At 45.3% G+C, this 17,456-nt stretch overlaps 1 protein-coding gene across 2 annotated transcripts in view; it reads right to left on the bottom strand.

Moving 5' to 3' along the window:
• Positions 1-17,456, bottom strand: part of CLSTN2 (calsyntenin 2) — a gene marked incomplete at both ends in the record, with an annotated part of 642,483 nt that overhangs the window by 142,024 nt on the left and 483,003 nt on the right. For both annotated transcript variants that reach the window (XM_079704858.1, XM_079704859.1), the window contains 3 exons: positions 1,529-1,678; positions 6,927-7,135; positions 7,886-8,081. In XM_079704858.1, the coding sequence (XP_079560984.1) occupies positions 1,529-1,678; positions 6,927-7,135; positions 7,886-8,081 (555 nt within the window). The remainder of the gene's footprint in view (positions 1-1,528; positions 1,679-6,926; positions 7,136-7,885; positions 8,082-17,456) is intronic.

The following is a 17,456-nucleotide window of genomic DNA, read 5'->3' as shown; positions in this document are numbered from 1 at the left end:
GCACCTACCATTGGGGCCAGACATGTGCTAAACCTGAGAAATTCCACTGTGAACAAGAGAGACAGAATCCTGCCCTCAGGGTCCTTAGGGTCTAGTGAATTACACTCAACCAGAGTTCAGGCCCCCTGAGGTCAGGGACACACAGATTCCCAGTCTGGCTTGTTCCTTTTTCTCTGTCTCTTGCTTGAAATAGACAGACACAGAGAAGACTCTCCCTTGTTCTTTACCTCTCACACGTCTTAGCTGTGTCTCCCCTCCTCAGCGTTTCACCTTGTCTACTTTGTTCAAAGGCAAATGATTCCGGTTCTCTCCAGAGGTGGATTTAATCACCCCCTCCCATCTTTCTAGTTGCAAGATTAAGGAAGATAAATTTATGCAGGGGACGATCTGAGGGCAATGACCCAGGTGGGTCCTCAGGTGTCCTTGCTTTGCACCATGAGGTCCTGCCAGTCTGGCCCACTGAATTGGATTAGGAATAAATGCCTGACTAAAAGGCAGCCATTCAAAGTCTGACCAGTGACGTATATGTGGTCTGGCATCAGTCTGTCCCATAGGGACATGAATGACCAACACAGCTAATCGCACCCTCTCTTGGGGAGTTAAGAATGAAAGATACAGAGAGATAGAGATAGAGAAAGAGGTAGAATGTAACAGGGGCCCTGAAGCTTTAAAGACCTGTGAAGGGAAGGCAGCAGACAGAAGGCACAAAGTGGATGAAACCATGCAGCGCCCTAAGTTATGTGTAAGCAGAACCCTGCGACAGCATCAACAACCAAAACGGTGGCACAGAGATAACTCCAGCATCCCTGCTCGGCCACCAGAGCTATTGGTGCCCCCCAAGAGCTCTTGTTATTCCATAAACCATCCAATCCTCTGCGAGCTCCATCTCTGCAGCTGGGCTTCCCACCCTTATTTCCCCTTCGTTCATTGCTACACCTCCATCCTCAAAGGGTAACCTGAACCTTCTGTCTTTGCATCCTAAAAGATCTAAACTAGCACAAATATCCACCTCCATCAAAGGCCATTACTTCTCCATTACCAGAGCCAACACTTTAGAAACCCCCTAACACAGAGGCTGGATTCTGGATCTCCAGCCTCTGCCTGTACGCCCTCTGTGCAAGCCCAAGGAACATGCAACCTTCCCCAGGTGCTGAGCAATTATTAAAACTTGAAATGCACCAGCTGAACTCCAAACCCTTAGGTAAAGTGAATTGGCCCTTTCTCCTGAGCACTGCGGGATAATTCCTATTGATAGGAAGATGTCATGAGACTTGAGGAAGGGCACACGGGACAAAGTGGGCACACGAGTTAGATGAGTTGCCTTGGACATTCTCAGCTGTAAAATGGGGGGACTATATCGCCCAGGAGTTGTAAGAACAAACAGGCTACTCTATTTCTCACAGCAGAGTGCCTGTGCTCTACAAATTCCTCTAGTGACGCATTGTGATGATTGGAGGCCAAGTCCAGCACCTCCTGTACACGTGGCCAAGCTGCCTTCACCCAACAGGACGGACAAGAGCAGGCCCACCTTGCCAGCCAGGCTTGCAAACTGGCTTCACGTCCACCTGCACCAGGCTGTCCTGCGCTGCAGGCTTCTGTCCACAGTCGTAGGCGGTCACCAGGATCTCATACTGGCGTTGCTTGTCATAGCTCAGCTTCTCTGTGTTCCTGACGTTGCCTGAAGATACAGGGACATTTAAAATCATTTCAGATCAAGTTAACCACGCTGCAGTTCTGCAAAATCCCTTCTGCCCTCTTTCAACCTTCACCAGAATAAAATGTCCCCTTTCCCTATCTCTTTGTAAAGACTAGGGCAAGTAGGGACATGGCTTCCACATGTGGCCTGCTTGTGCCTTGGTGGCAGATTCTCAGGAACCACTGGCTGGAGCCGCCCCAGCTGTGGAACGGAACTGCCAGGTAATTCTGCACACACATCTGGAATCCAACTGGTTGTGTTAAGTATGGGGTCATCAGAAGACCACCCTAAACTGCACCAAACTAACCCTACATTAGGCTGTGTCCCTAATGTAGGGCAACGTATGCTCATCTGACATGAAATCTCTGGGAAAAAGATGGAATTCAGAAACGTCCCGACACGTATTTTTTAACATCTGGGCTCTATGCCAGGAATGTTCATTGCCTCTTCTCACATTATTTTGCTACCAAATAGGAAGTAAAATCAATAAGAGAAAACGTGTGACCTCTCTTCTGAGAGCTACACAGAATAACAGATTCCTTGCCCTGGTGACAAAGACATTTTTCTTCTCCAAGAGAGACCAGACATTGTTTCTGAGCCATTTGTGTGTATTTGTTCCTGTGGGTTTGGTATAAATATTTGACAATTAATGAGCAAACTTTTAACTGACTGTTTTTGCTGAAATACAATTTTGGTTTCAAAAAAATCAATCAAGGCCTGACGTGCATTTAATACTTTTTACTTTTTGATTCCCAGAGCTTAAAGTCTCCCTTTGTTAAGAATAATTTCATTCTGGCTTTTTTGTTTTCAATGGTGGAGCTGACAGCAAATTAGAATTCAAATGATATCATCATCCTTTGCCAGAAGCGAAATCAAGAGAGTGGCATGGACATATATACACTACTAAATGTAAAACCGATAGCTAGTGGGAAGCAGCTGCATAGCACAGGGAGATCAGCTCGGTGCTTTGTGACCACCTAGAGGGGTGGGATAGGGAGGGTGGGAGGGAGGGAGATGCAAGAGGGAAGAGATATGGGGACATATGTATATGTATAGTTGATTCACTTTGTTATAAAGCAGAAACTAACACACCATTGTAAAGCAATTATACTCCAATAAAGATGTTAAAAAAACAAACAAAAAAACCCCCAAATAAACCAGCAAGCAAATACACAAACATGGAATGGCTGACTCAGGTACATATATTTCATTTTTGTGCTCCTTTGTTAAAATTAAAACAAAATTTATTGAAGTATAGTTGATTTACAATGCTGTGTTAATTTCTGCTGTACAGCAAAGTGATTCATTTATACATATATATACATTCTTTTTCATATTCTTTTCCATTATGATTTATCACAGGATATTGAATATACTTCCTTGTGCTATACTGTAGGACCTTGTTCATCCATCCTATGTAATACTAGTTTGCATCTGCTAATCCCAAACAACCCCCTTGGCAACCACAAGTCTGTTCTCTATGTCTGTGTGACTCAGGTATATTTTTATGTTTCATCAAAACTAAGGGGAAACTTTTTAATGAGCTTTCTTCCATTCCAACTGATGTATATTGGTCATGCAAATTGAGACAACAGTGACTAACCCAAGAAAGTTCGGAAAAGTAAAAAAACCACATCATGGGTTAAAGATAGGAAAAATCCATCCCCCCATCACTCAATATTAGTAAGACAGTACTCAGCACGAGGCCATGAGCAGGTGCTATGAATGTGAGCATATGTAAAGGTGTGGAGGGTCAGGGGGTACGAAGTTGCCCAAGACATTGGACCAAGAATTGGAATCATTTCTTCTGCTATCTGCTCTGGACTGTTTCTAAAAATGCAACTGCAGCCAGTGATTGGAAGTCAAGTTTCCTTTAACAAAGCCAGTCAAGAATCTCTGAATAAAAATGTGTTTGCTGTATCTTTGGCCTTGTGGCAGATGTTCAGAATCCCTTTCCTTTTTCTCCAAATATTTGTTTTGGTCTCAGCTCGGGGGCCCCAAGCACATCTGGAACAGCTCACTCTGGGGTTGGTAACATTCCCTGTGGCTTCTGTTAATAAATTAGTTCGTGGTTAGAGCCATCACAGGGGAGGACTTCTGCCAGGTGGAAGCACTGTAATAGGACCACGAGAAGTATGTTTCAGCAACATCGAATTGAATTTTGAACAAAAGGTTTTAACTTTCTTTAAAGTTAAATGGCTCTCAAAAGATACACTTCGTAGAAGAGGAAGGCTCAGGGTTTACTGTCCCTGTGACATTCAGCAGACCAAACACTACTGATGGCGGTAGAAAAATAAAAATAAACCCACGAGCCCGCAATCCTTGGCTCAATTTACAGCAACTCCCCTACTGTAAGAAGTCTTAATGAAACTGAGAAACTACTTTACTTTCTCCACCACCACCAACTTCACGCATGGGAGAATGGGTTTCAGAGCACAGGATTTGAAGCATCAGAGTACAATATTTTCACGGATGGTTGTAGAGGGAAGAGTCGTGTTTGGCTAAGTCACACATTTAAAAACATTTTGAAAGATCAGAAACAGCCATCCTTTTTGCTTCTGTGACAATTGTATTATTTTCCCCACAAGTGAATGATTTTTCAGGGGAGGAACTCAAGGGAAGGGAGGCCAAAGACTTCTGGTTGGAAGAGGTTGAGTCTTGTGTTAAAAGAAAAAGTCCTGGGGCCTGAATGAGTGGAGCCCAACTCAACAGTACTCTTTCTTTTTTTTTTTTAAATTAATTTATTTAATTTAATTTATTTTATTTTTGGCTGCGTTGGGTCTTTGTTGCTGTGCACGGGCTTTCTCTAGGTGTGGCGAGCCGGGGCTACTCTTTGTTGTGGTGTGCGGGCCTCTCATTGCAGTGGCTTCTCTTGTTGTGGAGCATGGGCTCTAGGTGTGCGGGCTTCAGTAGTCGTGGCACGTGGGCTCAGTAGTTGTGGTGCACCAGGCTTAGCTGCTCTGCGGCATGTGGAATCTTCCCAGGCCAGGGCTGGAACTGTGTTGCCTGCATTGGCAGGTGGATTCTTAACCACTGCGCCACCAAGGAAGCCAAGAAAGCCATGCACATTTTTCTAATGTGCATGCAAAGAACTTCTTCAAGGAGCTGGGAAGGTCACTGGGAGAAGTGATGGATAAGGGCCAACTGGGAAGCTCATTAGAATAGGAGCTGCTTCTGCGTCTGCCCTTAGGTCCTGCCTTCATTACTTGAGAACTGCTTTTGTAAACCTTGCCATGGGCGGGGTGGGTGGGGAGTGCCTGGCTCTCCTCTTCATCTCAGGCTGTAAGCCAATGGCTGGAGGCAAAGACCTGGCAAAGGACCATTACTCACTTTTAATGAGACAGCTAGGTAAATAAATTGGCATGTGTTAGTGAAATGGCTCATCAAGGTGAGTAATTATCTTCATGACTGGGGCAGTTTACCCTCAGGTGAAGGAACGTGCATCTCCTCTCTCCCGGGTCGTGGCTCTCCAGAACTAAGGCAGGAGGCCGAGGGCAGCTTGACCACTTGTTCCAGATACCCTCCCCCATGTCCAGTCTAGCTCTTCAGCAAGGACTTGTCACTCCCCAAGTTCCACAGCTCTTGTGGACATAGACGGCACAGCTGATCATAGGGGACCAGAAACATACAAAGCAGTTGTTTCATATTTTGTAGAGTGGCGTGTGTGTGTGTACGTGTGTGCGTGTGTCATGTATGTCTGTGTGGTGGGGACGGGCCAGCCACTTCATAGGGCCTGTAGGAAAAGCTATCAGGAGCAGTTCTTTAATTGAAATTACCTGCTTCTTAGTCCTGAACCAAACTTTAAAGTCCAGTATTTTCTCCTTTGCTTTCTCATGTGTTGATCTTGTGTCCTACACACTTAGCCTCCAGTGATGTCCGGGTGTATAACTGACACTGGCCATGTGTTTGAGCATCTTTTAAGGAAACTTCCTTATTACCATTTTGTCTGTTTGATGAATATTGGTTTCATCTTCTGAGACAGATCATAAACTGCAGGAGACCAAGGATGAGAGTGTCTCCTTGGCCTCCATGCCCTATGGAATCTGCTGCAATTCTCAGGATGCAGAAGACTCTGTCATAGGGTAAGTTTCTCCCTGGGCTCAACATCAAGGAACACGGGAAGCACTGAAGATTCGCCAGCAGGTGACTAATGGTATTTCCCTCTAGGCATTGGCTACCAGGAGGCTGAGGGCTAATTCGCTGCCTAACCCTGGTTCATGGCATGCTTTGTGCACCACCCTCACCCTTGACTCTGCCTGACTTTCTATTTTTTATTTAGTGTTTTTTGCTAGATGGTAAGCTCCATGTGGGCAGGCCCACTTCTGTTTTGACCTCCCCTCTATCTCTATTCCCAGTGCCCAGCACTGTGCCTGGCACTTAATAAACATTTGTGGCGTGGATGAGCCTCAGGTTTTGTAACTTCCCCATCATTGAGCAGTTAAATCCTATTTGAAACAAAGTGAGGTTAATGTATGTACACCCACACACTCATGCTAATAATGAAACAATATACTTGATTAATATCAAGTTATTGAGAATTACAGTTAAATTGGGCTGAGTTGATTGGGCCTCTGGCTGTGGTGTTTACACTGCAATGAGTTTTTAAATAATGGTGATGGGGAAATATCCAAATGGCTTTCTAGGATTGTTTTCAGTTCAGTAAGTTTAGTTTGAGATTGGAGTGTGGTGGGAGGGGTCTTTCATTCCTCATTCTCACTGGGGTGGAAGTTCTCAAAAACCCTTGGCAAGAGCTTTAAAGATTCCTGAATGGATCTATAGCTTGGACGGTGTTTCCAAAACCTCCGCCTTCTCTTTTAGCTTCTCTCTGTCTGGGAGCAGATTGTTGTGGTGTGGCTAATGTTACACTTGTTATACAGGAAACTCAGATGTGGCTGGGTTGATGGCATGGCTCACATCTGGATGACAGCAGGAAAATTGTACCAGAAAACCAACCTGTCTTCAGTATACAAATGTGTGGTGGCATTGTGAGTTCTATAGACTATTCACTGAGGAGGTTTCTGGGGTGTTTTAGACCTGGCTGGGCTGCTGATTACGTACGGTCATCCCTTCTAGCACAGGGCTGAGTTCTGGGTTACAGAGCCTACATCAGGGATAGCAAGGGAGGCGTCACCTGCCAAGTGCATTCAGAGCCCTCACTTGGCCTTCAAAGGGGTGGGGGGTGGAGCTGTTTCCCTGCTTCCATTTGCCGGGGTCCTCTCAGGACACTCACCGTTTCTGTCGATGGCAAAAGGCACATCAGTTGTGACGATTTCATAGTTGCAAATCTGGCTGTACTGCGGGGAGCAGTCCTCGTCGACAGCCTCCACCTGCAGGATGCTGTCGTAGATCTTGCCCTCTGTCACGACAGCCTTGTAGGCCGGCTCTTTGAAGGTGGGAGCAAACTCATTGACGTCCTTCACCTGGATATGGACCACGGCCCTAGGACCACACACGGGAAGGAAGAGATGGCGGTAAAGAAAGAATCACACCATCCTCCCACACCTCCCCCAGGTACTGACCCAGGTCCCAAGGTCAGGAGAGTAGAGAAACCACAAGACAGTCGGGGTGGCTGTTGTCTAAGGGCTCTGTCCGTCCTCCCACTGAGACCCCTTTACCTGTCCTTGCCCCGATCCTCTGAGATGAATCCACCCCAGAGAGGTGCCTCCTCTTCTCTGACCTTCCTAGTTACCCAGCTTTAGGCAACACATTTCCTCTAGATCATCTCCTCATTCCCTCCGCTATTCATTCACTCCATCCAGTAAGAATTGAACCACTCTTACTCTGGGTTAGGCGCTGAGCTAAACTATTTGAGAGTTACAACCCCAGATGAAAAGTGCTGTGATGGAGAGAAGCACATGGCCTGGCAGAAATCCAGAGAAAAGTCCCAACGAGGTCTGCAGGGATGGGCTGGCTGACAGAAGGCTTCCCAGAGGAAGTGACATCTGAGCTCAGTCCTGATGGTAAAATAGGAGTATCTTCATGGGAAGCAGAGGGGTGGAGTATTCTAGGGTTAGAAGGAGGCCCACGCTGGGGGCCTCCTTTCTAGGGTCCTGGGGACCTGGCCAGCAGTCGGGCAGGCTGGAGCAGCACGGTGTGACCACTGCACATGCATATCTGAAGTGCAGCGTGTGAACGGAGATGGGCGGGCAGGGATGGGAGGGGTCCAGGGAGCTCCATCAGGTCACTCACTTGTGCGATTTCTTCCAGGCCGTCTCCTGGGACCCCGTGCCACAGTCGTAGGCCTGGATGATGAACGTGTACTCCTTCTGCAGTTCACAGTCGATGGGGCTCCTGGCGCGGAGCCGGCCCTCTCCCGACGTCTTGTTGAGCACCACAGCCTCGAAGGGTAGCTCCTGGCCATGGATCTTGAATGCACAGATTTCCCCTGCAGGAGGATGGAAGGCAGAGAGCGGGGCTCCTGAAAACGGCCACACTGAACACAGAGCTTCGACTGGACCAGATTTGCAAACCCAAAACCAGACCATTTCCTCCACACAGATAATTGTCAAAGTAGAAGTGGCCTTTAGAGACTCAGACCAACACGTTCATGTCATGGATGGTAAAACTGAAATGTGCCCCATCCGGTGTACCCGGCAGAAAAAGTGGGGTGTGTGGGTGGTCATCAAGCAGGGGAGTTGGCTGATATCTCAGTTTGCCACTTTTCCCAGGAGGTTTCTCGCTTGCCCTCTGCCCAGTATGAGATTAAGGAACTTGACCGCGGTCAAAAGACAAATGACTGCAGAGGAAAGGAGAAAAAGGCCAAAGCTTTCACTGTCTTTTGTTTTGTGACAACATCCTTGAGTCTTCAAAGTGTGCCCTGTGAAGCAGCGGCCTGGGCATCCCTGGGGAGCTTGTTAGGAATACAGACTCCCAGGTCCCACCTGGACCTCTTGAGTCAGTATATGCATCTTTTTTTTTTTTCTGGTGTGTCCATGATGTCTTTTTTTTTTCTTGAAGTATAGTTGATTTACAATATTGTGTTAATTTTTGCTGTACAGCAAAGTGATTCGATTATATATATATATATATATATATATATATATATATATATATATATATATATATATTCTCTTTTTTTGTGGTACGTGGGCCTCTCACTGTTGTGGCCTCTCCCGTTGTGGAGCACAGGCTCCGGATGCGCAGGCTCAGCGACCATGGATCACGGGCCCAGCCGCTTCACGGCATGTGGGATCTTCCCAGACCGGGGCACGAACCCGTGTCCCCTGCATCGGCAGGCGGATCCTCAACCACTGCTCCACAAGGGAAGCCCTTATATTCTTTTTTATATAGTTTATCCCAGGATATTGGATATCTTTCCCTGTGTATATAGTAGGACCTTGTTTGCCCAGCGTATATATGATAGTTTGCATTTGCTAACTTAATTAGGGTCCCCAGGTCATCTGTTTGCTCAGTACATGTGAGCGGCACTGCTTGGCTCCGTCCTTTACTCTTGGTTTAAGCACCCCGCGTTGCTGTAGCGCCCTTCCCCCTTCTCCCCTCCCCCCTCCTTCACGTCTCTCACCTACCACTTCCCTGCGGGGACAGGGACACCATTTGGAGTTGCCATATTCTCTCCAAATAGCGGGGGTGAGTTTATGTGAGTTCCAGAATCCCCGTGGAGCCTGAAAAGCCAACTTCTTAAAGAGTTGACCATGTTGTGAAATGAATACATTTCTCTCTGTCAGCTGGGTTCATGTGTATTATAGCTATTTCTCAGCATTAACACAAGGCCACGAAAATATCTTCTTTATCTCAGTTGATGGATGTTTATTTCTTGAACCCTGACCATAAGCCCTGTAGTAAGTGTCCTGGAAAGCACTGAAGATTTGAGACACGTTCTCTTCCTGTGTTGAGGGAGCTTACAGGCTTGTTGGAGAGACGATGTGCAGATGTCCAGAAAGACCCTTCATAGTGCAAAGGGCTGTGTGAGTGTCACATGACACAGGCAGCAAGGTGTCCAGCTATAGGCTGTTGGGGAGTAAAACACAGGCTTGAGCCCAGGGGCCTGAGTCACGTTCCAGGTTCACTACTGACTTGTTGATTTAGTCATATTATAGTGACTCTCTAGGTTTCAACTGTGTCACCTGTAAAAGGGCCCAGGAGATAATGTCGCAGGGAGAACATCTACCTGACATGCCCCAAGCCTGGTCTGACATTGCCCCAGCTGCACTGCTGCGACCAGGATGAGGTGCCTACAGTCTACAGTTGAAGGGGGGCCTCAGGCTCAGGGTGACCAGGCATCTGCCCACAAAGCACAGGCACCGTGAGGAGAAGGGGTAACGCGGCCGCATGCCTGCTGTGTGTCAGGCATCGAGCTTTGCACCTCCGCCCAGGTGATCTGGTTTAATCATCACAACAACCCTCCAAGGCAGATGTTTTATACCAATGTGTACAAATTAACAACAACAACAAAAAGGATCAAAGGAGTTATTACTTGCTCAAGGTCACAGAGTGAAAGTTGGTGTAAACCCCAAGTATGGCTGAGTCGTAACTCCATGCCCTCTCTGCAACACTGTGGCGTCTCCAAGCAGCCCCATAACTTCTAAGGGGACCACCGAGGGAATTGCTTCCAGTAACACTCTACATTCCCACTCAAGGCTCACTCAGGAGAGGAAGTCCCAACCCCATTTTACATATAGAAAGGTGCCCCGATCTCTTACTGACAATGTTTTCTGAGATGGTCAGTCAATACCAATTTTCCCTTTAGGCTTTTGTTTTTTATTATTTTGTCAATCCTCAATTTCATTATGAACACTCCATTTTCACTACATTCCCTCCTGGCCATTTCTCAAATGTAGTTGTGGAATAATGGACAAGACAGACAGACAGCTTGTGGGCCAGGCTCTAACAAGAAGGCTGGTTCCCATTCCATCGCTGTTGCTCAGGCCAGTACTGCCTCTTGGACAAGGCTAGCTCTGCAGCCTTCAGGGTGGGAGAACAGGTTACATCGCATCCTCAAGTTTCATTTCTGCTCTGGATTGGCTGGGGTTGAAGGGATGGACTTCTGACATGACTTCCTTGAGATTCTATCCCAAGATCAATGCCAATGTGGGAATATTAGCAGTGAATGAGCCCAGACTGGTTCTGGGGTGTTCTCTGGAGTGCCCAACTACAGCCATGATTCTAAGACCCATCAGACCCGACCATTTCTCTTTGAAGAGTCCAATTAAACTAAATATAAATGAGGGTAATTTTCTGTTGGAGATACTTGATCACACCTAAAGTAGTTCTCAAGGCTCAGAAATCCTGAACAAGAAGAAAGGAGAGGAAGGAGGAAAAGGCAAAGGAGGAGAGGGAAATGCAGACAAAAGGGGAAGGTAAGAAAAAGTAAACCTCAGGGCAACGTATTTTCATCGAACTAAGTTCAGCTCAGTTCAACTCAATAGAACCTGAATTTTTTGAGGATGGAGTAAGTAAGTGCAAGGCACCATGCTGGGGCTGGAGACACATAAAACACGACTTGTACATCTTAAGGGATAAAGATACCCGATCCTCAAGTCCTCATTACCTCCTAGAGGAGACAGTGAGGTTCACAAGGGCGATGCCATGATCACTTAGTTTGTACCAGCTCAGACTGAGATGGGACTTATCCCCCCCACCCTTTTTTTTTTTTTTTTTGCGTTATGCAGGCCTCTCACTGTCGTGGCCTCTCCCGTTGCAGAGCACAGGCTCCGGACCTGCAGGCTCAGTGACCACGGCTCATGGGCCCAGCCGCTCTGCGGCATGTGGGATCTTCCCGGACCGGGGCATGAAGCTGTGTCCCCTGCATCGGCAGGTGGACTCTCAACGACTGTGCCACCAGGGAAGCCCAACCCCCTTTAAACAAAAACTAGAATTCATGCCACACTCATTTATCCCACCTCTTCATCTGACCTGTGTGTTCTGGTTGCAAGAACATTCATTCATTTATTCATCCATTCACTCACCTCATATTTATTAGGGACTGTGCACCCAGCACTGGCAAAACAGTGATGAACAAAACCCTGGCCTATAAGCTGCTGGCAGTCACGTGTAGGAGGGAAATAAGGAATCAGATAATCACCTACCTTTATGAAGGATGGTGATGGTGATACATGCATTGAAGGAGGGCTTCTTGGTGCTAAGAGATTTCTGACCTGGGCAGGTCAGGCAGGGAGGTCTAAGCTAAGGATGTGATGGCTCAGCTGAGATCACAGGAAGAGAAAGAGGGAGGCACCCAGGCCACGAGGGAGGGGACTGAGTTTCAGGCAGAGGGGGCAGCACACTGTAGTGCCCTTCAGAAGGAAGGGACATGGGACTGCAGAGACCAATGGGGCCAGAGTAGAGGCAATGGGGTAGGGCCAGTTTCATGGGTGTGTGACCTGAGAGGCACATGGGGGCCATGTACTCAAGAGGGCCCTGAGCTTGGTTGAAATCTCTGCTGTCACCATGTTGAAATTCTTAATAATTTTATCTTTGAACTTGGGTTTTGTAAAGGAAGGCTAATGGGACAATGGAGCGTGTTCTGAGCAGTGGAGATGGGTGTAATAGGCATGTCTCCCCGTTCCTGCTCTTTCTTCATATCTAGTGTTCAGGATGCACCACAAGCACAGCATTATGGTGGACCCACGATGTGGGGATGGGGGAGCGGCATTCAGGGGGACTCAGAGACAGAACAAGGTAAGCATATGACAGCTACGAGTGAAGAGTCCACTAAGCAGGGAGCTGACAGCCCCGAGAGGCTACCCCTTCTGTTTGAACCAAAATTGTTTTGAACACAGAAAAAAGGCAAGCAACCGAAGAACATTGTCCTATCCTTTCTTACTATGTTACTTCCCTGTAGTAGCCAATCACTTATGCTGAAAATGATGACAGGAAAGAAAAGGAAAGATAAAACAATCCATTATTCCTTTTCTTTTCACACCGTCCTTACTATCAGCAAGTCAAATGTAGAGAATGTTGGTAGAATATGCGCATATCAAGAAGTGAAATGAAAACCATCGAGTACCATTTGTGTAAACTTTACAATGCTCTGGTAAAGAATTAAATACATATGCATACCTGAGCTAGAACATGCAAAGGCTATAATTTTCAAGAGATTCTGCACAGCAGTTAACTGCTCTTCTGTTTGCATTTGAAACGAATTGGCATTGCACAGTATAAAGATAAATTGTAGGGCTTCCCTGGTGGTGCAGTGGTTGAGAGTCCGCCTGCCAATGCAGGGGACACGGGTTCATGCCCCAGTCCAGGAGGATCCCACATGCCGTGGAGCAGCTGGGCCTGTGAGCCATGGCTGCTGAGCCTGCGTGTCTGGAGCCTGTGCTCCACAACAGGAGAGACCACAACAGTGAGAGGTCCACGTACCGCAAAAAAAAAAAAATAAATAAATAAAAATAAATTGTAAAATCTATGCTAATCATTTAAATTTTTTTCTTTACTTAGAATCACATCAAATAGCAAATTAAAAGCACAGCTAGTTGAGAGAGACTGTGGAAGGAATGTCCTGTGATAGAATCCTGAGGAGGAAGGATATTTAAAACTACAGTTCCCAGTATCTGTGAATGACACATTGGGCTATAACGATCTTTTGTGAGGCCTGTCGCTAGAATTCGTTGTAACTAATAAAGCACTATAGTGGGAGGGTGATGTACTTAAAAGTAAAAGATCAGACCTAATGGTTTCTATATAAAAAATATTGTAACAGGGAAGAACAAAATCTGACTCCATGTTGGATCTGTTTCTTTTACTTTAACCTTTGCTCTCTGTTGTTATTTGTTACTATGATCACTAAAACGATGTTGTCTATAGCTACTGGCATACATAATGGCCTCCCTTGGGGAACATTGCCCCTCTGCCTAAATGTTAAACTGAAGTGCCTTAGTTCAGCTCACAGGGAAAGAAACATTCTGACCCTGCCTACCTGTGAATGGCTGCAAGAAAGAAGAACTTAACACATCCCCTCCCCTAGGCTGGCCAAACCAGGAGATGTTTTGCAAGACTTATGGCCTTTTTACTTTACTTTCTCACCTCCTCCCCATCTCTGATCTATAAAAGAATCTAGCATCCAGACCCTGATGGTACTCTAGAACATTAGTTTGCCAACTTCTCAGACTCCCGGCTTTCTGAATAAAGTTGCTATTCCTTTCCTCAACACCTTGTCTCCTGATTTATTGGCCTGTCATGTGGTGAGCAGAGGGAGCTTGTACTCAGTAACAATATCACTTTTAAAATCTTGCTTTCCTAGAAAAATGGTACAAATGAACCAGTTTGCAGGGCAGAAATAGAGACACAGATGTAGAGAACAAACGTATGGACACCAACGGGGGAAAGCGGCGGTGGGAGCGGTGGTGGTGGGATGAATTGGGAGACTGGGGTTGACATATATACACTAATATGTATAAAATGGATGACTAATAAGAGCCTGCTGTATAAAAAAATAAAATAAAATTCAAAAAAATATGTTAAAAAAACCTTGCTTTCCAATCTGCTTTCTGGGGTGGGAGACTTAGTGTGCCAGGACCTGTGTGTGGGAGTGCAACACACAGATGCACATGCACTTGGGTCCAACAACGGGCTCTGTGGGGAAATGGGGCCAGAAGCATGGGGCTATCTCGCAGTGGCTGTGGCATAAGGTGGCTGAACTCAGCTTCACCAAGAGCCCCCTGGAGGGGCCAGACCAGAAGAGGAGTCCCTGCAGTGTCTGGGGCTGGGTGGTGGGGTTTCCATGGCTCCAGCCCCTTATCACCTACCTCTACCTCACAATTACCTTTTCCTCTGCAGTAACACGCCTCCTGACACACCAGCAGAAATTGGGGTAGTTGTCTCCTAATTCCTCCCATAAGATTCTGGGGGAAGTGAATGAATGAATGAATTAAAGAAATTGATGAATGAATGAATGAAATTGATTTTTAGAATGTATTTTGTTCCTATTCTTGCATACCCTTGGCCAGCAGATTGGGTTGATTCTATTTTCCAGGTGAGGAAACTGAGTCTCAGAGAGATTACCTGGTTCACCCAAGGTCACTTTGATAGTAAAGAGTGGATCAAGGACCGACATCTAGACCCTTTGAATCTAACTCCTGTGCCCTCTGTTCTTTCATGTGGGTGTGATGTTCCAGAAGAGGGGTTCTCACAGTGTAATCTGTAGACACCTTGGATCCCCAAGGCCCTTTCTGCTACGTCCACAAAGTCAAAATCATCATCATATGAACACTAAGACATTATTTGACTTTGTCCCTGTGTTGATATTTGCATTGTTGGTATAAAACCAGTGGTGAATAAAAGTGCTGGTGCCATAGTAGCACCTGACCGCATTCTATGTGACATACAGTCACTGTAAAAAGAAAGAAAGAAAGAAAGAAGGCCAATTTCACTTAAGAATGACTTTAATGATATGGTAAATATTACCCATTTTATTCAATCTCAATCCTTGAGTACATGTATTTTAATATTCTGTGTGACAAAATGGAAAGTACACATAAAACATCTTTGCAGAGCAAAGTACGCTGGTTTGTCTCTAGGAAAAGCATTCATGTGATTTAAGTTGAATGGGAGCTACACCAAGACAATTTTGTAGGGGATGCTATTTTTACCTGAAAGAATGATTGACAGACAAACTATGTTTATTCAAACTTGAATGTGTGGCAAACTTTCTTTTAAAGTAAGCCTGTCACTTCAAGGAAAAGAACTCATAGTAGTGGTTGCCAATGATAAATTTGAGACTTCAATTTTGGAAAATTTGTGTCTGCCATAGAGAGTGTGACAATTTACCAACACTTTAATACTTTTCCGATGAAGTGAGTAGTGCTAATAATGACTGACTGTTTGATAATGTATAATGAAATATGTCAACTTTAGAAAGATCTACTTAACCATAAATCACTAACTTCTAAATGACCAATGCATACTGTTACACAGAACGTATGGGTAAAAGATTCATTCGAAGTGCAAAATAGACCAATGGATTTTAATGCAGCAGTGTATACTAAACTTTAAGAAACCATTGCTTATGGAGTTCTGGTACAGTACCAGAGAAGAATAGCTACAATTATCTGAAAAGATTAAAATACTCCTCCCTTTTCCAACTATATATCTGGGTGAAGCCATATTTTTTTCTTCACATACTTTGACCTAAAAGGCATATCACAACAGATTGAAGGCAGAGAAGATATGAGGATATTCAAGGCAGACATTGAAGAGATTGCAAAAATGTACATGATGCCACCCTTCACACTAATTTTGTTTTGGAAAATGTATTTTTTGGATCAAATTATGTTATATATGTTAACCTGGAATTTATTTATTATTCTGATTTTTAAATAAGTTAATAAATAAGCATTTGTAAGTTTCTTAGTTTTAGTTTCTAAAACAGTAAATATCAATAGATATAACCCACATAGATAAAAGCTCTTCAGAGTCATTAGCAATGTTTAAGAGCATAAAGGGGTCATGAAACCAAAAAGCTTATAATTTATCAACCATAGTTTCCACCCAGATCATGATTCCATATCCTATTCCTGATACTTGAAACATGATCCACCACCTCTCAGAAAAATCCCAATCTCAGAGGAACTCATTTTTCTTTGTATTGCACAGCTGGGACATTTGCAGTGAGAGTAACCAGGCAGCGCTCGATGTCTACAGAACTCCGGGGATGGGGAACTTCATTTCCACATCCTCATTCAAGCATGGGTGGTAAACATCTGGCCCTGGAGCCAGAGAGGCTGGGCTCGAATCCTACCTCTATTAACTACCTGTGTGACCTTGGGCAAGTCACTTATCTCTCCGTGCCTGCTTTCTCATCTGTGAAATGGGACAATATTAGCAATAGTTACCTCATAGTGTTCTTGGTTGTTGGAAGGATTAAATGAGTTAATATATGCAAAGTGCTTAACAGTGACTGGCATGACGTATGTACCACTTAAGAGTTATCTCGCTTCACTCTTATTATATTGTAAAAAAGCCACATACTTCTGGCTAACTCCCTGTCCATGTTTGAGATTGGAAGAGGCTGAAGGCAGAGCTCATTTCACCGTCAGAAGTATTTTGAATGTGTGTCACATGTGTCATTAAAAATCAGTCTGGCTCCTTGAAGTACCTTACACTTATCAGTCACAGCTTTCACATCTTTATTTTCCTGAATATCATTGGCTAACATCGTTGGCATCCTGTGAATTTGCAAAATCTCATCCAGGGCCAGTACTGCCTCATGGGGAAAGTTCATTGAGGGGGTGGGAGGTGTTGTGTGTCTGATTTTGCTCATCACAGTGACTGGGGATTGCTAATGGCCTTTATTGGTCAAGAGTCAAGGGTGCTAAATGTCCTGCCTTGAGCAGGCCAGTCTTATACCATCAAGAACCATCTCATCTCAAATGGCCATAGCATCCCCTTGAGAAACACTACACCCCCAGCATGCAGCTAGTCTGTTGGAGCAAACATGGCCAGGTTCATGACACCAGCTTTAGGGAAAATGATAGGTCCTACAAAGGCTTCTCTTCCAGATTGGTGAGGTCCCTCCCGATGGAGGGTGGTACCATCTGCTCTCAGCTGCACACTGTGTCCTCCCAGGACACACACTTGGCAGGCAGGGAACACGGACCACACTGCCGGAGGGCTGGGCGGAAGGGTTTCTTAAAGCGTACTCTACACGGAGACATCTGTATTCGCTTTAGGTGTAATAAAATGGAAAGGACAAATGCTAATCACAACAAGAGGTACTCATGCCCAGAATATCAAATTAGGGTTGAACTGAGAAATCTACACTTTAAAAAAAAGGTTGATTTAAGCCCTCCCATTTCAGAGA

Source organism: Hyperoodon ampullatus, assembly GCF_949752795.1.
Source record: "Hyperoodon ampullatus genome assembly, chromosome: 5".
Lineage (NCBI taxonomy): Eukaryota > Metazoa > Chordata > Mammalia > Artiodactyla > Ziphiidae > Hyperoodon > Hyperoodon ampullatus.
The sequence above is the reverse complement of the archived record's forward strand: the minus strand, read 5'-3'. Positions and strand labels throughout refer to the sequence as shown.